Raw genomic sequence first — 24,976 nt, forward strand, 5'->3', positions numbered from 1 at the left:
TATCTTTACAAAGCTCCTTGTAAAGTACAGTAAAAAGCCTATTTGACGAAATGCCCCGGAGCAGTCAACCCTAAAATGCAGCCCATATAATAACACAAAGCAACCTGTTCTCTAGAGGGGAAACACATACTGTAACTGAATCAGCAAAGTACAGTAGAAAATAAACAACATCAACAAACCACATGCTGCACAATCTTTGCAGCCTCTTCTGCATTGTTGTTGTGACAATGAAAACAACAGAGAATGTCTGTCATTTTTTCTCTCTTTTTTTTCTTCTAAAATGTCTTGTTTTTTTGCCCTCCCGGAAAGGAGACAGCTAGCAGTCCCTTCCCCTGTGAAGTTCAGAGGTTTGGAGACTGGTTTATTATTTAAAGTGTATTCTCCTGTTTGTACGTCAGTCAGTTAGTCGGCAGGCAGGCAGCTTGCGGCCTGTCACCAGGTGTTGTTGTTGTGTCATCAGCAGCGGCAGAGACTTGACGAGGTCAGCTGCTCCCCGGCTGGTGTTAATCCACTTAATTCCTGGAGGGATAAAGAAAACAATAAATGTCGCTGTTGACAGGCAGAAACCACGTATCTACAAATGTAAATTATTTGTGTGTGTGTGTTTAGATTTTTTAATTACTACCCTACTAACTACAGCATCCTATAAAAGTGGCAGCGGCCCAACACATTTTGAGCTTGTAGATCTGCTACTTATAGCAGTGGACATGCGGACACTTTGTGCAGCGCGTGGAACCGGCCCGTTGCCTTAGTGAGATTTATAGATTTTGGGGCCTAAATAATATTAGAATCTGTGCACGCCACTGACTTTTAGATTAGACTCCTGACAGTTTTGGATTTACGAGATTAGTAGTACACAGTACACAAAAATGAGCCGCTGACCCCCATCTGGAAATTATTTTGTGCCAGGGACCCCCACCATAGAGTACCGAAGTCCTGACATCATCATTCTTGATTCTTCATATCAAACCGCCGGGATCATTCATTTTGTTTAGAATATGGCACCATTTCCATCTCGTCTACTCACACTGCAGCTCTTTGGACATTGGACAGTTCAGAAACCCTCCGGACCAATGGCATCGTCAATGGGGATTGATGTCACTGGTAGGCAAGTTTCTGTGTCCACAGCCCTCCTCAGAGACACAGAGCCAGTAGACAGAAATGGTGCCAACTTACAATGAGCAGGCGTTAAAGGGACATTTCACCGCTGGAAGAAACTGCAGTCACTCCTTGTTAATAGTATTTGTAGTAGATTGCAGTAGCACCATATGAAATGTGCACCCTATGGCCAGAGAAATAATGAAGTCTGTGTGTTTGACTAGGGTTTGACTGGATTACTGAATTCCTACAGCGACCATAATGCCCCCCCTTGTGTCCAGGAAGGAAGTGCATATCACACATTTTCATGACACATTTTGGTCATGAACATGGCGTCATGACTAAAATATCTAAAACACATAACACAATCCCAGGAAACCCCAGGAAAGTGTGTATTGTGTCCTATAAACATCATTAACATAGGATCTGGTTGTAAAAGGGGTGAAGTGGCCCTTTAATGAGGACCGATAAATACGAAGATAGTTTGAAAATGTATGAAGTGGTCCTTTAATGCAGACCTTACAATTTACATCATGTTCTCAGTGACCTAAAGACAATCTATCGTTTTCCTACAGAGGGTATGTGCATGCATAAAGTGAGTGGCAACGTGGGTTTAACGTTGTTTAACATCCTTTAATGCAATCAGATATGACTTTTCTGTTTGGATGTATTTGTCATGGCCAGAAAGTAATTTTTTGCCACTCAGTAGACGTTCCCGCATAATTTCCGGGAATGATGATGTCACGTGCATAGCCTCTATTAAGGTTAGAACTTGTTGGCCTGGGCCGTGGCTCAGCGGTCCAGGCACCTTGGCCGGTAGTCCAAGTCTGGTAGTGTGCTGTAGGCTCGACTCCCGATCCCGACGGCCTTTACTGCATGTCACCCCCCATCTCTCTCCCCCATTTCCTGTCAGCCTACTTACTGTCTGTCCCTCTATAAAAATATAAAAGAAGAACTTGTTTCAGTTGTCTCGTCACTTGCTCCGGGAACTCTTATTCTGATGCCAAAGTCGTCCACCTCTTAACATCAAAGTTGGTCGAAGCTACTTTGTTTTTTAAATGTGGTATCAGATGTACTACTAACTTCAAAGCACCTTCCACAGATTCAGAGATCCAGATTCCTCTCTTTGAACATTTTAATCTATTCATTGCTAAAACTGCAGGGCAACTCTCTGCAGACAGCAGGAACAGAACCATGGAAATGTGCCTCAGTTCACAATTTGTTAGAGATTAGTTGCAGTGCATGATCTGAGTCAGATATACAGTATGTGCAGGCCAGATCTGATCTGCGGAGCATTCCGTTGCTGTCGGGCAGAAACCCTGAATCTCCATGTTACTACTTTTCTTTTTTAGGTTATAGAGCATAGCAGTAGGTGTGTTATTCTGGACCCACTGAAAGTTCGATAGAGATTTACACAAAATATTAAAAAACATATTTTAAGCTTAGAATCAAGCCATCCAGGATCCGGGTGAATCATGCCCATAAAACCTTTGATTCTGTGGAAAAATGTTTGAAGAATAATTATATGATATACTATACTTTTAATAAATACCCTTTGTTTAGCGTTTTTCATTTTTCTTTCTTCACATAATCAAAGGTGTTTTGGCCATGATTCACCAGGATCCTAGCCGGACCTAAGCAGAGACATTTCTGGCCTAGATGGGAGGGTCGCGCCTCAGAAAAGCGCGCACCCTGATTGGATCTCATCGATCTGTCCGTCACCCCCGGCCCCTCCTCTCTTCCCTAGTGCAGCGCTACGTCACATCATTTAGAGCGACGCCCACCCGGAAGGGTTGACTCCCACTTTTAGACTGGTTCAGCCCACGGCTTTTTCCAGGCTTTCATCTTTCGCACAGACGAAATGAAAGCCTGGGTATCGAGGCTACCAGGATCCTGGATGGCTTGATTCTAGGCTTAAAATAATTGATATAATTTGTGTAAATCTCTTTTTCAGTGGGTCCAGAAAACCACATCCTCTGCTATGCTCTATTTTTTTATATATTTTTTTTCTTAAATTAATGTCCTACTTTGTCACTAGTGTCACACAAAAGTACAGAGAGCGTTGTGATCTTGTAGATCTGCTATTTGAGTATTTTATTTTATTCTTTGTGAAAGTTTTAGGTTTGTCTGGGTTTTATTCTGAAGGAATGATTTTGGACATACCAAGTTTCCACCCAATAGTGGCGTGTAAAACAAATCCATACTGTCTGAAGTTTAGTTAATTAGTTGCAAAATAATACAACATGCAGGAAAAGATTAGCACTAAGGGTGACAAAAGAATCAATATGACAAGACAAAGACAACTGGTTTTGAATTTAATTCAACTTAATCTCTTCTTCAGAAGGAGTAGTACCTTAAGGCTAAATAAATATACTGTAGCATGGGGGCCATGCAAGGTTAGCGGCCTGCGGCACTGAGAAAACAGGCTGAGTGTTCAGTGGGCCGAGAGATAAAGCACGTCCGTTCACACAGTCCAAATCGTTGTCTGCTGTCGAACGCTCTGACATGTAGCCGTGCGCGCTTGTGTACAAGCTTGTAGATTGTCTATTTTTTGACGAAGAGATTTGGGTGAAGACAGAAAAAGTGGTCAAAGTAGCCTACAGTTTATTATGTTATGTGGTTAAATGTGGAAGGTTTGGCTAGAGCTACATAGCCTGAGCTAACGCTAGACCCTTCTGACATAGATGGGAGGGTCGCGGCTCACATTTGCGCACACCCTGATTGGTTCACCGATCTGTCCGTCACCCCCGGTCTCCCCCAGTCCTTCCTCTTACCACTAGGGCCCAGCGCTTCAACGTTGGAGTGCCTCACCGGCCCCTTAGGTGCACACCGTTCAGAGCCCTGACGTCACATCATTTGGAGCCTACGTGGTTGACTCCCACTTTTAGTGCCCAGGTCACACAAGTTCTTACCTCGTGTAATATTCACTGGCGCCATCCGATCCCAAGTAGCCTCTCCTAACTGACTGGTCCTGAGCGGATGGAGCCGTCTTTGTACCTTGAATAGATAAACAACAAAGTTTACAATTACTGGAACTCCGATCAAGGCAAAACGTGAAAGGTAACACCTCCCTGGCTCCCATCTTTGTTTCTATAAAAACTGAAACGTGAACAGGATGGAAATGGAGAGCAACTATACACTGAAATAGAAACTACCGGTATCCACGCTGGAATCTGTATGAATAGTTTATCTTGGTGGATTTTGAAGGTAATACTGTAGCTGGCTTAATTTGGTTCCATAAAAGAGGGACACTGAGTGTGTATTTGAAACAAAACATTGCAAACACCGTACGTCTGAAGTTTATTGAAAGAGAAAACCAAGACTGCAAAGTAAAAATAAAGATTAAACTCTCAGTAATTTTGTCCCAGAAGAGAAAACTTGAAATGGGACATTCTGCATAATGAATACTTTTACTTTATACTTTTGGTACTTTAAGTACATTTTGATGCCAATACCTTTGTACTTTTAATCAAGTACATTTTGAATTCCAGACGTGTACATTGCAGTATTGATACTTTTACTTAGTAAAAAGAGAGTAATTATTTTCCACCACTGCAGAAGAGACTGCACAATGTGCAGGATTTTCTGTATAAAACGATTTCATACAGAAAATCTGTATGCCGTAAAATACTGAAACTGTACACAGTAAAATACTGAAACTCTGTATGCAGTAAAATACTGAAACTCTGTACACAGTAAAATACTGAAACTGTACACAGTAAAATACTGAAACTGTACACAGTAAAATACTGAAACTCTGTACACAGTAAAATACTGAAACTCTGTACACAGTAAAATACTGAAACTGTACACAGTAAAATACTGAAACTATGTACACAGTAAAATACTGAAACTCTGTACACAGTAAAATACTGAAACTCTGTACACAGTAAAATACTGAAACTGTACACAGTAAAATACTGAAACTCTGTACACAGTAAAATACTGAAACTGTACACAGTAAAATACTGAAACTCTGTACACAGTAAAATACTGAAACTGTACACAGTAAAATACTGAAACTGTACACAGTAAAATACTGAAACTGTACGCAGTAAAATACTGAAACTCTGTACGCAGTAAAATACTGAAACTGTACACAGTAAAATACTGAAACTGTACACAGTAAAATACTGAAACACTGTACGCAGTAAAATACTGAAACTCTGTACGCAGTAAAATACTGAAACTGTACACAGTAAAATACTGAAACTCTGTACACAGTAAAATACTGAAACTCTGTACACAGTAAAATACTGAAACTGTACACAGTAAAATACTGAAACTCTGTACACAGTAAAATACTGAAACTGTACACAGTAAAATACTGAAACTCTGTACACAGTAAAATACTGAAACTGTACACAGTAAAATACTGAAACTCTGTACACAGTAAAATACTGAAACTGTACACAGTAAAATACTGAAACTCTGAAAATACTGAAAAGTTTGTTCAGTCACGGGTGTTTTCCTCCTGTCTCTCCAACTCTTTATTTAACATTTTCAGAATTTCAGATGGCAATTTCTTCCAATATATCTGGAGAGATAACTCATGCAGGATAAACAAGTGAAATTGCAGATGACACAAAGAAATGAGCAGACACATCAAACACTATAAAATGTATGCCGAGTGATCTTTCCTGACTGGAGGAAATTGGCAACGACACTATTTTCTGTTTATTGAAGCTGGAGAGACAGGGAGACCCCTGTTGACTGAACAAACACTCCATATAGCAATGATCAGAATGCAGAGCTTTAAAGTGCAAATAACATGCATTTTAAAACTGCTTTTAATATTTAATATCATATTGTCTATGTCCCTCAAAGTTATTTCTAATGGTTTGAGCCTCAATCACCACACTGATATAACGAGTCCTTCTTTCTGGACATTGAAAGCAGTTTTAGCTGCAGTACCACAATGTCCTGAGGTGGTGGGGGTGCTTATTATGCAGATTATTTAATATTTGAGTCATTATAATACTGATACTAGATAAAAACCAGGCTTGTTTCCATTCCATGCCAGCTTGGAAAATCAACAATGGTGGACATTGTAAACAAAGTGGAAATGCAAATTTGGAACTGAAGACTGAAGAAGAGGAGGAATTATACAAAGTATGGTATTTTATGTTTTAACTACCGGTAAGCATATTTTGAATATCGCAAAAATATCGTTAGGGTTAGGGTTAGAGAGAATACCTGGTTCCATTAGGATAAATTGAAACTAACTTTTATGGGGGGAACATTCACCAAAAATAGCATATCTACAAGACTTGGTGTGCTGTCGACTGAAAAAGAAGTAAAGTGCAAGTGACATTGATCAATTCCGAAACTATTCAGAGGCACACCTAGATTTGCGTCAAGGCACCCACTTTGAGAAATCCTGCTCTAGTCTAGAAGAGTATAATTACAATTATACAGCATTAAGAGATTTTGGAATAGTTGTCTGGCTTGCGAGACTACCTGGCACTGAAATGGTATTTGTTGCCCTTTTCAGATGCGGCGGTCAACTCCGCCAAGTTCCAGGCAGAGATTAAAGGGCCAAGATTGATCACACACATCTCGTGGGTTCCCTTCAGAAGCATGCTGTTTGCTGGGTGATGCTGGGGTGTGTTTTGTTTGTTTACTGGCTGTGCTCTTCTGGTTGTGTCTCATGGGGGGAGGGGGGCAGGATTAGGCCAAAGAGGTTTGTTGTTAATGAGAGTAGCAGATCTGTCTGGCATGTTTGTGTGTTTCTTGCGAAGTGAGATCATTTTTTGCTGCCCCTCACCTCTAAGAGGGCTGTGTAGGAAACAGACACATGTGTGTAATAATAATAATAATAATAAACACGTCATTTAACACAACTAACAATCAATCAACAGATACAATATGGGCGTGCTGTTACAGTATACGTCCTAGTCTCTGTGTCTCTAGAGCAGTGGTTCTCAAAGTGTGGGCGCAGGGGCAAAAGTATTAGCCTACCTACAAATCGGATGAACCACTTAATGTACATCGGATATTTTAAAATGGGTGATTTAGAAAAATAGGTGAGCTATTTGTGAGCTATTACACAAATACAGTAATGGTCCTGAAGAGATTGAACAATTTGGAATATTAAAATAAATAAATAAACTAAACATTTTAACAACAAAAATCTTGTAAGGGGTGGGTCCCTGGCACTATATTTTCTGTTTGGGGTTCGCAAATGATTAAATATTAATTTGTGCGTTCTTGACATGAAATGGTTTAAATGAGGTGTGAAAAGACGTAAGTGGCTTTGAAATATGCAATTTCTCTTCACAGGGGGACAGAATGAGGCCACGGCAACCAGTGAAGTATGCATTAGTAAGACAAATCAAAACAAAACAAACTATTTGTCTTTCTAGCAGGCCTTTCTTATTCCCCAACCCACACCTTTTCTTTTCTTTTTTTTAAAGGGATTGTGACATTAAAAAAAAGGTTTTGGAATTGTTCTTATTTTTTTTAGGTTTTCTAATCTCAATTGCACCCAAAAAACATGAACTTTTAACATTCAGTAGATTTTCTGTGATCTGGGGTTTTCTGGCTCAAACAGGTGCTCTGATTTGCCGGCAGTTTGTGATGTAAGATCCTGCAAATCCCATATATGTCAATGGGATTTGCCAGCAGATGTCACTGTTTTCACTGTGTTGCCTGTTTTCATTGTAGCTCAAAAGGCTTCCAAACCCCAAAGAAAACTTCAGACCACAGAAAATCCACTGAATGTTCAAAGTTCAGGTTTTTTGGGTGTAATTGAGGTCATAAAACCTAAAAGAGGGGCCAGATCAAGTCAAACCAAGACTAGTCAAATCTGTCCCAGAATATCACCTGATTTCAACCAACATAAGATCTGCCCACTGAGACAGACGAACCCTGGAGAGTTCCATCGAGGCCAGATCAACTTACGTCATATCATAACTATAGTCAGATCTGGCTCAGAATAAGCTATATTATTATTATTTCAAGTGGTGAAGACGTGCTGAAAATGACGTAAAGATCATCCCCATGTGGGCTGTGAATGTGATCTGGCCTAGTCCTGAATGTTACAGGATCATAACGTCATCATGACTTCATTCGGCTTGCTGGGCAGAGTTACATTTAAAGTCTGGCTTCGTGGTGCAAGATGACAGAGGAAATCCACCACTGTCAATTTTGGGGCAGAAAAGGAATTCATCGTGCTACTAATTATGACTGAAAGGATCCTGTGCTGCACATCTCTGGTGGAATGCATTAGATTAGAGCAATGCTTCTCAAATGGTTCTCAACCCAATTCATATGTTGTCGTTGTATTCGATTTTCTCCACCTGGAAACCCCCTCAGGGAGCACTGGTGGTCCCCGGACCACTGGTTGAAAACCTTTTCTGTTGGCTTCGGTACGCCTTTAGCTGACCTCTGAACTATAGGGGTGTAACGATACATTTAAACTAACCAACCTGTGTGTGATGCTAGGACTTCCGAAGAAGAGCACACACCCGGAAATAACATGTTTAGTCTAATGTTATAGGATGTTATAGGATTTATAAAAAAATACATTGTTCTCTGCTTTCTGTTCCCAGACAACGTTTTTGGTGAAAACAAGCTACATTCAACTCAGGGCTCCAGACTAAGGGGGTCCCGACGTCCCAGGGATTTTAAAATTATCTATTTGGGACGTAAAGCCTCAAAGGTACCCGGGTGCCCCCTGTTCCGTCTTTCTCACTTTTACTGGTTTCTCGCTCTTACTGTGTTACAGTCTGTAACACTATATATAAACATAGATTTTACCACCACCATACATACCTGCACACGGCTCCGTGTCCCGGGACGAGCTGGCAGCTTCCACCTGTGTCGTTGCAGTAGTCTGGCTGCAGGACACAGAGGCTCTGACAGGGCTGGCCGTCCACAGACGCATAGCCCGGGTCACACACACACTCTGCCTCTTTGGTCCATCCGTTCACCAAACACTGGGACACCTCACTGCACGCCAGGAACCGGCACGGGTCCGCCTGGTCCGCTGGGAGGCACAGGGGGGGAGAGAGAGGAGAGGGGAGGGGCGCGACAGTTAATAATCCATTTGATCACTGGTGGAAAAAGTGCTCCAATCTTTTACTTGAGTAAAAGTATCAATACTGCAATGCAGAACTACTCCATTACAAGTAGGCCTACACGTACGGTAATCAAAATGTACTTGACTAAAAGTACTAAAGTATTGGTATCTAAATGTACTTAGAAGGCCTCAATCCTAAATGAGTTAACTTGAAAATCGTTCATGGCAGGCTGAGGTATTTTATATCCAACAGACAGACAGAAGCTCTTGGACATATTTTTTTTATATTGTATACAATATAGATTTTACGTTTTTAAATTGAAATATAAGGTTTTATTGATCATGATTCGCCAGGATCCTGGATGGCTAGATTCTAGGCTTTAAAATAATTTATATAAATATTTTTGTAAATCTCTATGGGAAGAAATAATGGACGATTTATCATCTGCTGCAGGTGTGCAAGCCTGATGGGAGAGGATACACAGTTAGGGGTTAAGCACTGCCACAAATGAGTGAACGAGTGACGTCCTCACGCAACACTAAAGGCTAAAACAAAACATCTCTCTGCAGAGTAAACATAATAATTATTCCAACAGATGGTTGGGTAAAGGTTAGGCTTCACTAGCTGAAGGTTGCTGGTTTTTCAATCTTGGTCCGGTCAAATCTTTATTAAATAATGTTCTACTCCTAGCCTTATAAACACTATAAGGCTATGGTATTTATAAGGCGAGAAGCATGGAGGCAGCCAACACATTTTTTATTTACGGAATAATAATAAAAAATTTTGGCAGCTGTTTTTATCAAGTCGAGTCAAATCTTTGTTTTGGCCAAGGTTAAAAGTTTTTCTTGTTGGCATTTTTTGTTTGATACTGTAGTTATTTTAGTTTTTTATTTTGAGACTTTGAGATTGAGAGAGTTTTGATTCTACAACTTCCGGCTTATGGACTGCTGATATATAAAATGTGCCACGCTGACATGGTAGAAGTTAGTGATACGAAACTCTTCGAAGCTCTCGAAACATTAATGTCTTACATTTAACACAGGGAAAGACGTGCTGGACGGTTCCTAGAAGATGTTTGCCTCCTGTGAGCGCACATTAGTATTCAGAGAGCACCTCCCATCCCCTTCCTTTGGCTCGCCCCTCCGTTCTCGCAGGAGGCTGTGTGAGATGTGCCTGCTTTTAATGAGCCACTGGATCTCCAGTCCGCATCGAAATGATGAGCTCTGGTGGCCAGCAGGGCTGCCTTTCTCAGACTAAACGTTATCTATGCTCATCTTGGGAAATGACTCTGTGCTTTCCACACATTCACACTGGATGTGTAATTTAGGGGATGCCAGGTCAATCATCTAGGCTACTTATCTGTCAGCGTGCGTGCATGTTATACTTATGAAGAGCACAAATATAGTAGAATATATGAGAAATAGACATTGCGATTACCATTTTCTTGGTCCTCACAAGATTATTTTTTATAAAAAATCTCTGCTGTCTGGAAGAAGCAACCTAACTACAACATCCAGCTCAAGTGGAGTCGAATCACTTCTTAATACTTTGTTGGTTAAAAACATATTGAATCAAAGTCACACAGATGTAAAGGGAGTTCAATAACACTGATTTAAAAATACATCTAAAACCTACTTTCTTCCGGACAGCAACAACAATTATGTTTCCAATTAGAAAAGGATTCCGGTTAGTGTTTAGGAATAGACATTTAGAGGTTAGGGTTTGGGATGAGAGATTCGAGTTATGCCTGATTTACGGGCGGCGGTGGCTCAGAGTGCCTGGATGGTAACCGTAAGGTTGCCAGTTCGAACCCAGGCTCCCCCAGAGTTACTGTCGAAGTGTCCTTGAGCAAGACACTGAACCCCTAATTGCTCCCGATGTGCTAGTTGGTGCCTTGCATGGTTTCCGCTGCCATCGGTGTATGAATGTGTGTGTGAATGGGTGAATGTAATGCACAATCTCTGTAAAGCGCCTTGGATAAAGGCGCTATATAAATGCACCATTTACCATTTACCATTTACACCTATATGCACGCTGGTGTTGTACACCAAAAAACATTGCAGCACACAACGCATCACGCTAGTGTGATGTGCTTGTAGATGAAGAGAGTATATGTCAGGGGTGGGCAACTTTGACGATGGAGAGGGCAACTATATTTCCACACTCACTCCCTAGGGCCATATATTACTGTCGTAGCAAAAATAGCCGATCTACAAGCTCAAAACGCGTCGCGCTGCGACACGTTTTGAGCTTGTAGATATTTTTGCTATATTCAAATTGGAATCCTGAAAATTTTCATTTTTATGTAATTTCAAATGCCTTTAATTATACGTGTGTGTTGAGCACTGAGCTACTAATTTAGACTGAAGTAATTAAAGCAGGTCATGTTTGCATGTTGTGGAATTGTAAACAGCTGAAACCAATATTATAATCAGTATTCTGACATTAACCTGAGGGCCACATTAAGTGAAGGTGGGGGCCGCATGTGGCCCCCGGGCCGCCAGTTGCCCACCCCTGGTATATGTACTGTAAGTGTGTGTGTGTGTGTGTGCGTGTGCGTGTGCGTGTGCGTGTGTGCGTCAGTGAACATACCTGGCTCTACATCCAGTGAGCGCGTGTCTATGTGGATGTGCAGGCGCTGGGCTGCGTCGCTGCAGAACCTCTCCAGCACACAGTGGACAGCCTGCGTGACGTTGTACGGAACGGAGCTGGCAAACTGCATCTTGCTGTTCACCACCACGCTGCCCTCCCGGAAGTTCAGGATCTCCAGCTTCCTGAAGCCCGTCAGGTTGGACTGAAGGTATGGCAGCAGCTAAATACAAAATAGGGTTTTTTTTTTTTTGGCATTTTGGCATAATAAGTTTCATAATAAGTTCCATAATAAGTTCCATATAATTTCAGTGGGTCGGGACCAATTTGTGGGTCACTCACGACGGACCAATTCTCACGACTTGAGTAAAAATCCCAATTGTATTTTCCTACACTTATTTATTGTCCTACAATATATTGTTTTCAAAAGTAACGTTATAAATTTTAACACACAAATCTAAGAAATTCCATAAATAAAAATAATAGTTAAGTCGTGAAAATAGCTGAAAATGTAGATTGCAAAGACTGTAGCCTATACAGGTAGACCACATGACATTCCCCTAAAAATATCTATAATTGAAATATATACTTTTTGCATCTGTCACTTGTATTAAGGTGACTTGATTGATTGATAAAAAAGGGAAAAGGGCATGTCAGCTCAAACCCACAATGCAATAGAGTGCATGCGCACAAACATCAATAGCATTACAATGTACGGCCTTGAAAGAGCTCATTATTGTTGTGGCTGTCATCAATGCGATAAAGAAACCGCTCACAAATTCCAGAACACAATGATTAATATGGGCTTTGTATGTGATAATTGCTATGTTTTTCACGGTCACCTCTGGGGTGATACAGTACATGCCACTTCGATTTTCAACCAAGGGGCCTTCTACAGCGCCACCAGCTGGCCCTGAATGTGAGGCTAGTGACCTGCTAGTGATACGGGGGCTGGAGCCAGGCTACCTAACAGACAGACCAAAACTAATTTGAGTACTTTTTCCACCACCACCATCGACCTCCTGCTACTTTTACTGAACAACCTACTTTTGTAAACATTAAAATGTCTTGTTTTCCTCAGCTCATATATGCCCTTACTGAATTGCTACTTGGTAATACAATGACAAATATATCTCCCCAGCCTAACATTAAACTTGTCACTGTAAATCATTACAGTGAAAACTAGAGCATATGGCAAAGAAAGAGGCCATTCAAGACCTATTTTTGAAGATTACTTTTACTTTTTACATTTTGGGAAATGTCAGCCCATGATGACATGACTAAAATTGAGACACCTGGTTCATCATTCAGAAAAGGAAACATCACATCTCGATGGATGGGTGTAGATAGAAATTTCATAGTGCCAAATTAAAATTAACCCAATCTGAGCCAAAACGAGATAATCGTGAATAGCTATTGTATCCACCTGTACCAAAACGAGATTACGAGATTTGATTAAGTATCATTAATCCAGCATTAAAAATAATAACGCTATTCACTTCAATGGAAGTTGCTCAGTGGCGTTTTGACCCGGAAGAATGAATGAATGAGCCTGGATTTTGTTTATTTTTCAAACACAGTTATTATATGATCGGGCGATCTAAAATCTCCCTATGGGGATTACAATGCAAATAAAAAGTACATGAACCTGTGGATTTGCGCCCTCTACCGATATTGACGTCAGACTTCGGTGCTCTATAGACCGATTCACAGAGGGGTGCCTTGGGCGCGGCCATTACTGAGGTGTAATCCATGGAGCAGGTGCTCCGTAGGCCAGGTGTGGCTAATCAGTGCTGTTGCGCTTAATGGTACACCTCAGTAATGGCCGCACCCAGGAAATCCTCTGTGAATCGGTCTATAGGCCTGGTGTATCTGCTGGACTTACGCTGCGTGTGTGGCAGGATGGACGTGCGATGACACGGCCCATCTCCCACCCCGGTTGGTGGATGGATTTGTGTCACAGCCACCCTCCGCCCACTGATTAGTGGTTTGATTAGTGGCATGGTGTAGCGTTATAAGGCTGTTGTTGTTGTCTTCTGTATGCGTCAGCTGTCTGTCTCTCTTCAGCTCTGTGTGTGGGTGCCACGCCACACTTCACGGCTGGGAACTAAGCTAATCTAAACTAAGCTGCCCCATCGGGTGACAGCTTGTTGTTGATGTGCACAGCGGTGCAGGTACGTGCAGGTACGTTCCTCCTCTTGCTGTTTAAAACGATCAGCTGCATTTATTGTTGGTTGTTCTTGAACTTGACAGACTCTTGTCTCTTTAGCCTCGGGGCTACTGACTCTTCCTACTCCCTCCTTTTGGAGCCCGGTGTCGGCGTGCGGTGACACCTTACCACGCCACCCAGTTGTCCTCTTACCTGGCCACCGCCGCAGTGAGCACAATGACGTATGCGTTGGCCTCATTAAAGGACAACTTTAGTTTTTTTCAACCAAGGTTCAGTTTTTAGTTTCTTATTAGAGAAAGTAAAATATGAGTGTTAATCTTTTTTCATTTGCTGCTTTCTTTCGTTTTAGGGATTTTAGCTGTTTTTGACAGGGGGGTGGGGGCATTCGAGCATGGGGCTAAATATGTATTTTTTACACAATTTTATGGTGATTTCTTTTTTTATGGTTTACTATAGTCCTAATAAACTTCAGGAAATTACATCTGGCCACAGAAGATCACAGGATCTACTGAATGTGAAGGTAGCCTACTGGGGGAAGGCTTATACTGTGTGTATAGGCTCAATATGTCAGTTTGTCACATTCAATAGATCCTGTGATCTTTTGTGGCCAGATGTAATTTCTTGGGGTCTAGTAGGACTATAGTAAATAATAAAATTATAAATCGCCATAACAATTTGTAAAAAAATACATATTTAGCCCCATGCTCGAATGCCCCCGCCCCCCTGTCAAAAACTGCTAAAATCCCTAAAACGAAAGAAAGCAGCAAATGAAAGAAAATTAACACTCACCTTTTAGTTTGTCTAATAACAACCTAAAACAAGAACCTTGGTTGAAAAAAACTAAAGTTGTCCTTTAAAGCCGGTATGTTTCATTGTGCCTCTCTGTCCTAGCCTCAGCGAACTGTAACGCCACACCTGCTGCTTTGCTGGGGTTTACACTCGGGACAGAACATAATCTCCCGTATTATACTGCCTGACGTGCCTTGGCTTACGTTCACACACTCCCACTTATGATCGCCGTGTGAGAGAGTAACCACACTCTCCCTGGGTTGCTTGTCGCCTGAGTGAGGGCTTGGTTTATTGTTTGTAACCCTCTGTTATTTGATTTCCTCAATTCGGCTCATTCTTTACATTATTGTATTCTATGTTCTATTGCCTTATATGCATTATATATGTGCTGTATTCTATATTATGGTAACTTGGATGCAACTGGGCCGTAGGCAACAACCCGTCTGCTTTAAAGAAAGGATACTGTCATTTTAAATAGCCGCCCTATACCTTCTAGTGTGAAGCACTGGCCTATATTTGAGATCTCTGTACTTATGCACTTTATAGTCTCCTGTAATTTTATCCCTGTTGACTGTATCTATTTTAATGGTTGAAGTTGAATAATGAAATGTCTTAATGATGATTTTATTAACAACTGCATACTTGCTGAAGGATTAATTGAATAAAGCCTTTTGTACTTTTGGTTACACACATTTCTGCCTTATGTGTCTATATATTGTATAACGAATCTGTGTGGAGGAGTCATTTAAGTGCTCCGGGTGTTCAGTATCATATCTTAGTAAATATCTCCTGGGGCGCAACTCCCCAGGTGGTGTAGTTATAATTCAGATCATCCTGTCACACGTGTATAATTTACACACACAGGACTATGCTTACGTACACATTATGTATATCTTGATCTTTTCATGTTCTCTTTGACAAGCTTATTTAAAAAAAATAGCTTGCGCAAAGACTATATAATAATAACGCTCGCCCCTTCCCTGTGTAGATGAGGTGTCATGCACTCACCACTTCCATGAAGGAGCTCTCCAGCGACCTGTACTCCTCAGTGTTTCTGTTGAAGAGGTCCTCGGAGAACTTCATGTTGGTGACGCGCAGGCTGAAGAATACCACCAGCTCCCCGCCGTGGCTGGCCGTGGTCATGGAGGGCGTGGTCATGTACCTGTTGGTATTGTACAACAGCATTAGTGTCTCCACCAGGCCAAAGGCATGGAGGGCGTGGTCACGTACCTGTTGGTATTGGACAAAAGCATTAGTGTCTCCACCAGGCCAAAGGCACGGGAGAGAGAGTATGTTTTGCACTCCGTCCGCAGTGTGTCCGTCAGATCCGTCAGCAGATCTACAAGCTCATAGCGCGCCACCGAGTGGCGCGCTAAGAGCTTGTAGGTCTGTTATTTTTTGAAAAACTCGAAGAACGACTGACATTTTTTAGAATCTGATCTCAGGTCAGAATGGGTTCATCAGACCAGCGTGTGTCCAGTGGAAACCTCGTATGAATCTGATCTCAGGTCAGAATGGGTTAAATTAGTTGTAATGTTCTCTGTACTATGTGTTGTTTTGTTGTGGGTGTCGAACAGACCTGTGAAGATGAATATCCTTCAGGTCAATAAAGATATATATTTTTTTTATTATTATTATTATTACCTCAGTGGAGGCGGGGCTGTGACACCGCGCAGTGTGGCTTCTTCCTCCTCGCCGGCGGCGGCGGCCATGGGTGGATAACCATAACCATAACCATAACCATAACCGCTCCCCTCGACGGAAGGCTCAGCGGGAGTGGGGGGGTCCTCCATGTCCCCTGCGGGAGTGGGGGGGTCCTGGTCCCATGTCTCCATGTCCCCCCCGAACATTTGGCCCAGAGCCGACAGCCAGTCCCCAAGCTGGTCGAGCTCGGCCGCGAGGTCCTGCAATGTAGTGTTGTTTTTTTTACAGGAAATTTGGATTTAGTTTTTTTTGTCAGTCTTTTGACTAAAATTCCATTTGGTTTTAGTCACGTTATAGACTATATAGACTAAATATCATAAGATTTTAGTCGATTCAAACTACAGCTAATTCTGTAGACAAATTTGTATTTTGGCAGGCCTTGATGGCGTCATAATTGGCTGATTAACATTTGGTTGCATGTACATGGTGAAAATAGCCGATTGCATGGTGAAAATAGCCGATCTACAAGCTTGTAGAGCGGCTATTTTCACCATGAAACCAAGCATAAAATGACTTGTATTTTAGTTCTCTTCTCCATTAGACCCTCCCTATAACATTTTAGTCAGTTGACGAAATTGTCAATACATTTCGTCCTAGTTTTAGTCATAATAGCTTAGTTTTTATTTCATTTTCCTCTGTGAAAAAAGGTAGTCACCGAACATTGTTCGTCATAGTTCTAGTCAACACTATACCTGCAGGGTCATAACAGTGTCGTCATCGTCGTCGTCATCGTCGTCATCAGGGATCGGTTGAGTAGCTTGAGTTTGGTCGACACGCTCCACTTCCTCCAGGTCTTCATCTATGACGACCACGGCAGGCTGCTGTACGGCAGCCGGAGGCGTGGGCAGGGCGTCTGGAAGGGGTTCGTTTGTCCCACCGACATCTATATCTTCTCTGGATGAATCGCTTTCCTCCGCCTGCGCTGGCAAAACATCTGTGATAAATAAAATCAAAAGATTGAATGAAGTTATGTATTCGGCCAGAAAACATTTCCTGACATTTCCTAATACATTCCCCAAGGTTCTGATGCATAATGCATTCATAGTGCTTTATATTCTCCAGGTATAGAAGCCATTATGCTGCCAGGGATGAATGCCTGTATGGGTGTGGGTGTGGGTGTGTGCGTGTGCACGTGCACGTGTGTGTCCAGAGATAGTTTCACAAACCGCAAGGCCTATCAGGGCTACATTTCTTGGGTGCTGCTGCTAGTCGGCCAAAGAAGTGCACACATTTGTTTCCATATGTTTTATATTATCAACCCTTATCTTTTTTTAAAGGGGATCAAGGCTGAAACCTTGAGTCCTACGTACGTTCATGGATCATGGCCACGCGAGGACCCAGATACACATTGGAGCCATGCTGGTCCCATGTGGACGATCCACATGATCCAATTTATATGAAGCAAATACAGTATAGAAATATCACAGCTGTCTAGTAAGTTACAGAGTCTAGTTATTGCGTTTGTGCGGTGTTTCAAATAATAAAAAGACAGACGCAGCCTCACACCACACCACAACTAACAACGAAACACCAATGTATCTCAAAGGAAAGTTAGTTATAGACAATGTACAATATATTGGTTATTCCACATACTCGCTGCTCTATGATGGATGCGTTTGTCCTATACTCCTGGTTGGTGTTTGGGGTTTTAAGGATCTCAAAAAAGTTGATTCTATCCAGAATAGAGCCATGAGGAGTTTCCTTGGGGTACATGCATTTATACTTCTCTTGCAATGGGTTGGGAACCGATGGAGATTAGGCAAGAGGCAGAAGTGATATACGCTTGTGGAACGGTCTGATTAATCTGCCAGAAGGTATAGGATAGCAAAAAAAGGTCTTCAACTGAGATAAGGCACACAATGGCCTCTGGATAAAGGAAGTTCTTTCTAGTCTCAGAGAGGCAGATTTAGCTTTTATCTTTCATAATGTGCTTTTCATTAATATGTTGAAACAAAAAAATATTTTGTAATTACAAAGATGAATGGTCAAACGACGTATGGTCTAAGCCAATACTGAGAACTGGTATCCTGCCTCTTGCTATTGAGGTAGATCGGTTCTCAGCGGTGCCAGAAGAGAATAGGATGCAATGTACACTACAGTATGTGACCCAAATTAAGTTGGAGTGGTTATTAAATTGTGAAGTAAGACGGCACAGCCTAGAGACAATCTCAGCTCTTTAAGTTGGTCCGATGTCCAGTCACCTGTTATGATGTGAGGCAACAGGCCCAATGTTGTATTTTATGTTGGATTATTATAACTAGCCCTTACCCGTTATTATTATATTCCCCCCCCCCCCTTGTGGCAGTAGGGGGTACTGCGCCCGGGTGCGTTTGTAATTTACTAATAAATTCATTAATAATCATTAATGTGTGAAATCGAAAAAAGGGCTTCGTTACGCCCTCCATATGTGAAAAGTGGGAGTGATTGGTGCAGGCAATAAGGAGTTACGGCAGTGTTTCTGACACACAGACACACACACAGACAGACAGACACACACTCAGACATCGTTAGAATTATAGTATGATGATGATGATGATGATTATAGTATGATGATGGTGATGACGATGATGATAGTATGATGATTATGGAATCTGCTTGAGAGTTTTTAGTTGGCTATTCCTTTAACTGTTTAAGTGCCAGGGACGTCATCCCGTATCTAAATCAACTATGCACTGAGTGCCATGCCCGTAAAGACGTATAAAAAAAAATGAACGCCCTCTTTTTTTTAATAATGGGAGATCTGGCACTCAGAGCCTAAACTGGTGACCACTAGGTGGCACTGAAGGAGTTTCAGTGATTGTGAACTATCATGTCGGCTCATTGTCTATGTCAAATTAAATGTTAAAGTGTCCTGTAAGTCTGGGCTGGGCTTCCTTGGAAGCATGACCCTTAAATAAAGAATCAATCAATCAATCAATGATATACAATAAGATTGTATAATTATTGTCTGTAACATTGAAGGGAAATTTGTCATGTTTAGTAACTTTAGTAACTTTCATACATACAGTATGTGGAAAAATCTATTATCTGTTCCTCACCTGCTACCCCAGTGTCTTCCACATCTTGAAGCTCATTCCCATTTGTTTCGGCCTGTGTCTCCTCTCCATGCACCTCATCCTGGACATCATCACTGTCGACATCCTCCCAACTAAAGACGTCACCTCGAATGGGATGGTTAAAGTCCTCCAGAGTGTCCACGGGATAGAGTATTTTAATGCTCTCAGCTGGTAGCTCAGTAACAATGGCCTCCGCCTCTGGTTCTAGAATCACAACAGCCTCCTGCTGTAATTCTGGCTCATCAATAACCTCCAATTCCTGATCTACAACAACTACTTCCTCCGCTACCGGTTCTTCTTCTGGTTCCAGAACCTCTTCTATTGGGTCCGGAACATCATCTACCTTATCTTCCTCAGCTTCAAAGACGACAACGTCTTCTTCTGGTTCTGGCTCTTCTTCTGGTTCTACTGCTGGGGAATACTCTAAACCCTTAAATGCTTCCTCTATTACTACATCATCTAACTCTTCCTTGGGTTCTGGTACATCAACTGCCTCTTCCTCTGGAGCTTCGACAGTCTCTTCCTCTGGTTCTGATTCTGGAACTACTTCTTCCTGTACTTCTGCGACCGGTTCATCTTGTGATTCTGAAACCTCAAATGTGTCCTCTTCTGCTTCAGTAACTTGGACAGCTTCCTCCCCTGATTTGGAAACCTCTACTTCCCCTTCTTCTGGTCCTAGAAGTTGCACAATATTTTCTTCTGCCTCTGAAGCAACCTCTTCTTGTGCCGCAACTGATTCTTCCTCGACGACCTCTTCACCCTCTGACACTGACACGTCCGCCGCCTCTGCCACCACCTCAGGAGGGTCCTCTCTGTCCCGAAGCCCCGCCATCGGTTCAGTTGGCGGCTGGCCCGCGATGGCCGACAGAGTTGTGAGTGGCATTTCTGCTTCAGCTGGAGCTGTAGTGAGCAGCAACTGAATGGCGGCGGTAGGGGGGGCAGTGTCTAAACGGGTGCTTTCATCCTCTGGGGATAAGGCTTCGTCCGTCTCGAGCTCGAGAATCACAGGGGTCATTGTCGGGTTGTAGTCTCTGACGAGCTCGCCAAAATCATCGTGATGAATGGTCTCAATCACATACGTGACTGCCACCTCTTCCTCTCCAACCTCCACCTCGTCAGTCGAAGGTCCGGGCTCACTGACGATAACTGTCTCTATCATGTCCTCGGGCATAGGCTGAGGTTCTTCTTCCGTTGTGGTGTCCAGCAGGGTCACAAGAGCATTTTCTTTCTCCACAGGGGTCAGTGGAACCTCCAGGCGTAGTTTGCCTTCCTCCAGCTCATCGGGGGAAACTTCAAACTCGTTGTGTGATTCAGGCTCACTGGCCTGTGAAATAGCAAAGATATATAAGATTATGACTATATGATTGAAGAGCAGGGGGTATAAGTAGGACAGGGTTTCTCAAAGTGGGTGCCGTGGCAAAGGCCAAGGCTTCCTCTGGAATACTTATTAATAATATATACTTATATTACTTCAGTTGAACCACTTAGACCCTCTAGACTAGCAAAATCAGTTGTACTGTACTTGGTGAGTTATTTTTCGACACCATAATCTCTCTATGGTATCTAAAAGCTCACAATGCGTCAGCTTGTTGATTGGCTATTTTTGGTGAAAGTCCGTCCCTTTCTGGGGTTAAACGTTCATTTTCAATCTGTACTTTTCAAGGGCATATAAACAGGTATATAAACAGCTATTCTCTCATTTATGTACCGTACTATGACATATAAGATTAAGTAACTTACAGCACCCCTGTTGTAAATTGTTTTTCTCTGAAATTATTAGTAATTCTATTCATGATCCAATTTACATACAAAGTACATTTGTAGATTAATTACTATTAATCACTATTATGCATACAGTAACAATACAGTATACATTTCTTTGTAGAACTTTCAATTCAGTCAGACTGTTTCGCACTTACTTCCGCTGAAATCGATGAGATTAACGATGAAGCTGGAATAATGATTATTTCTGTAGAAAAAGGAAAACAAAAAATATATGTATTCATAATTCACAACATTGATATTTCACAGGCACTATAATAAGATTACTGTCCTATACCTGGTTCAAAATTCAGTGAGTCTAGATCAATGGGCAGAGAGGCCTCTTCGCGTAAAGCCGTGGTGATGATTTCCTGCAGACTGGGCTCAGTTGAAGTGTCCAGCGGTGCTGTTCCATCACCGGGGGAACTGACCTCGAAAAGCAGAGAATAGTGCACTGATACTCCTCCGCTGGCTCTGAAAGAAGAATACGACAATGACAGAAAGCAATTATATATCTGGAAACAAGTGATGAGGAAAATGAGTCAATAGCAATTGTGATTGTATTATCTGTCTGTGTTACTAGTTGAGAAGGGGCGGCGGTGGCTCAGGGGTAGAGTGCCTGGATGGAAACCGTAATGTTGCCAGTTCGAACCCGGGCTCCCCCAGAGTTACTGTCGAAGTGTCCTTGAGCAAGACACTGAACCCCTAATTGCTCCCGATGTGCTAGTTGGTGCCTTGCATGGTTTCCGCTGCCATCGGTGTATGAATGTGTGTGTGAATGGGTGAATGTAATGCACAATCTCTGTAAAGCGCCTTGGATAAAGGCGCTATATAAATGCACCATTTACCATTTACCATTTAGTTGAAGTTTCCAATAATCTTGCTTCATTCCTTCCTTCCTTCCAAACACCCCTTTAGTGAACATCAATGTCATACTGTAGGCCTACATGTAAAAAATGCCATACATCAAACTCAATAAGCCAAAACAACAGAAGACAAGTCTATGGAAACTAAGGCATCAGATCAGGCCGTGCCTAAATCCACAATGTGAATGCTGAATGTGCTATAGTGACCTTGAATTTAAGACACGCTTATAAACAAAGACAAATCCAAGGGTGCTTTATGTTTATAAGGTCAGCAAGCTCATGCAAAATTCAGATCAGAGACATAAAGTATTTATTGGACGTGGACTTGTGTGTTGGTGTTGTAGGCTACTCTATGAAATATTAGTAGGAGTGCACATGTAGCTCAGATGCAATCATTTATTGAGACATTAAAAAATAAGTTCAATCAGCTATAAGCTGCCTTCCACAGTATTGATTGATGAAGGCATAGCTTAGCTGCGCTGAAATATATTTTAGTCTCTGTAAATTGCATTGGCCGACAGCACAAACACATATCTTTATGCGTGTTTGCATTGGCCGACATGTCATCATTACAGCTGATCATTGACTATTTCCACAGTGTTTACTGTCAGCGAGAACACCTTCTGTATTATACAGCACATCTTTTCTATACTTGTGATAAAGGCAACATGGATTTGTAGTATTGGCTGTTGAAAAATACACGATTGCTGAACACACACACACACACACACACACACACACACACACACACACACACACACACACACACACACACACACACACACACACACACACACACACACACACACACACACACACTCACACTCACACTCACACACACAGCATGAATAAACTGTGTCGCAGTATTGGACACACTGAACAAGCACAACATGAGCACAGATGTCCAATGCATTTCTGAAAATCATAACGACTCCATCAAAAACAATCAATATTCAGTGCAGCCAGTGTCATCGGCGGAGAATAAATTGTTCAACGGTGACTCTGATTTGACTGATAATGATGGGAACTGTGCGTGCGTGTGTGTGTTCTTGTATAGCCTGCCCTACTGTACGTGTGAGGACCCCACCCACAAATATGTAGAATTTAATAAATATAACTTTAGCTCCCGCTTCGAATGCTAACAGTGAATTGAAAGGGACAAAATCACATTGAATCACTGCATTGAATGCTGTCAGTAGCCATCTACTGACCTAGCCTGGGTAAACCCACTCCCCCTGCTGGACAACATTTTATTCTGCCAGGAGGGGTGAGTCTGGCTAAATGGTAATACAAAGTCCTTAAGATTGTATCAGCTTTGGTACGAGCCAATCCGCGACCGAGCTCAGGGCTCTGTGATTGACAGCGCACGTTGGCCAATCAGGAACGATTTGAGCAGTTGATGACGTGTGAACTCCTCGACTCATTCACAACAACAAACATGGGAATGAGGAAGTAGGAACGGAACGCGTTTAGATGATGCCTCTTGTTTTGATATACGCTGATTGGCTGAAGGGGTTGTCCGTCAACGCTACTCTCCCGCCCCACGGCTAAACAGCCACACAGGCGATTATGCCAGACTCACCCCTCCTGGCAGAATGAAATGTTGTCCAGCAGGGGGAGTGGGTTTACCCAGGCTACTACTGACCTACAAAGATCTCAGTAGGCTGCATCCTGTGCGTTGTTCATGAGGCTATGTTTTGTCAGCAACGAAACTGACTTATGTGGCCTGTGGCCACCTGATATGAAGTTAGGGGACTTACTGTATGTGGCCTGTTAAGACTGATATGATGTTGGGGGACTTACGTGGCCGGTTAAGACTGAAATGATGTTAGGCTACTTACGTGGCCGTTAGATTCAGTGTTAGGGTTAGTAATGTCGGCAGAGGTGAGAGCGGCGGCATGCAGGCCAGCTAGGCCACAACGAGGGAAGACAAGGTAACGAGACAAGGCCAGCTAGGCCACAACGGAGGAAGACAAGGTAATGAGACAAGGCCAGCTAGGCCACAACGGGGGAAGACAAGGTAACGAGACAAGGCCAGCTAGGCCACAACGGAGGAAGACAAGGTAACGAGACAAGGCCAGCTAGGCCACAACGGAGGAAGACAAGGTAACGAGACAAGGCCAGCTAGGCCACAACGGGGGAAGACAAGGTAACGAGACAAGGCCAGTTAGGCCACAACGGAGGAAGACAAGGTAACGAGACAAGGCCAGCTAGGCCACAACGGAGGAAGACAAGGTAACGAGACAAGGCCAGCTAGGCCACAACGGAGGAAGACAAGGTAACGAGACAAGGCCAGCTAGGCCACAACGGAGGAAGACAAGGTAACGAGACAAGGCCAGCTAGGCCACAACGGAGGAAGACAAGGTAACGAGACAAGGCCAGCTAGGCCACAACGGAGGAAGACAGGGTAACGAGACAAGGCCAGCTAGGCCACAACGGAGGAAGACAGGGTAACGAGACAAGGCCAGCTAGGCCACAACGGAGGAAGACAAGGTAACGAGACAAGGCCAGCTAGGCCACAACGGGGGAAGACAAGGTAATGAGACAAGGCCAGCTAGGCCACAACGGAGGAAGACAAGGTAACGAGACAAGGCCAGCTAGGCCACAACGGAGGAAGACAAGGTAATGAGACAAGGCCAGCTAGGCCACAACGGAGGAAGACAAGGTAACGAGACAAGGCCAGCTAGGCCACAACGGGGGAAGACAAGGTAACGAGACAAGGCCAGCTAGGCCACAACGGGGGAAGACAAGGTAACGAGACAAGGCCAGCTAGGCCACAACGGAGGAAGACAAGGTAACGAGACAAGGCCAGCTAGGCCACAACGAGGGAAGACAAGGTAACGAGACAAGGCCAGCTAGGCCACAACGGGGGAAGACAAGGTAACGAGACAAGGCCAGCTAGGCCACAACGGGGGAAGA

At 42.8% G+C, this 24,976-nt stretch overlaps 1 protein-coding gene across 1 annotated transcript in view; it reads right to left on the reverse strand.

Annotated features, from left to right (window-relative positions):
- Positions 1-209: 209 nt before the first annotated feature.
- impg1a (interphotoreceptor matrix proteoglycan 1a) overlaps positions 210-24,976 on the reverse strand; it is a gene marked incomplete at its 5' end in the record, with an annotated part of 44,980 nt that continues 20,213 nt past the window's right edge. Inside the window, 10 exons of the mRNA XM_083790001.1 lie at positions 210-519; positions 4,011-4,095; positions 8,875-9,088; positions 11,715-11,934; positions 15,679-15,832; positions 16,315-16,574; positions 17,067-17,308; positions 19,413-20,754; positions 21,350-21,399; positions 21,490-21,665. Of these exons, the coding sequence (XP_083646127.1) occupies positions 4,056-4,095; positions 8,875-9,088; positions 11,715-11,934; positions 15,679-15,832; positions 16,315-16,574; positions 17,067-17,308; positions 19,413-20,754; positions 21,350-21,399; positions 21,490-21,665 (2,698 nt within the window). The 3' untranslated portion in view covers positions 210-519; positions 4,011-4,055. The remainder of the gene's footprint in view (positions 520-4,010; positions 4,096-8,874; positions 9,089-11,714; positions 11,935-15,678; positions 15,833-16,314; positions 16,575-17,066; positions 17,309-19,412; positions 20,755-21,349; positions 21,400-21,489; positions 21,666-24,976) is intronic.

The sequence above is a fragment of the Protomyctophum parallelum genome (genome assembly GCF_964188405.1).
Source record: "Protomyctophum parallelum genome assembly, chromosome: 19".
Lineage (NCBI taxonomy): Eukaryota > Metazoa > Chordata > Actinopteri > Myctophiformes > Myctophidae > Protomyctophum > Protomyctophum parallelum.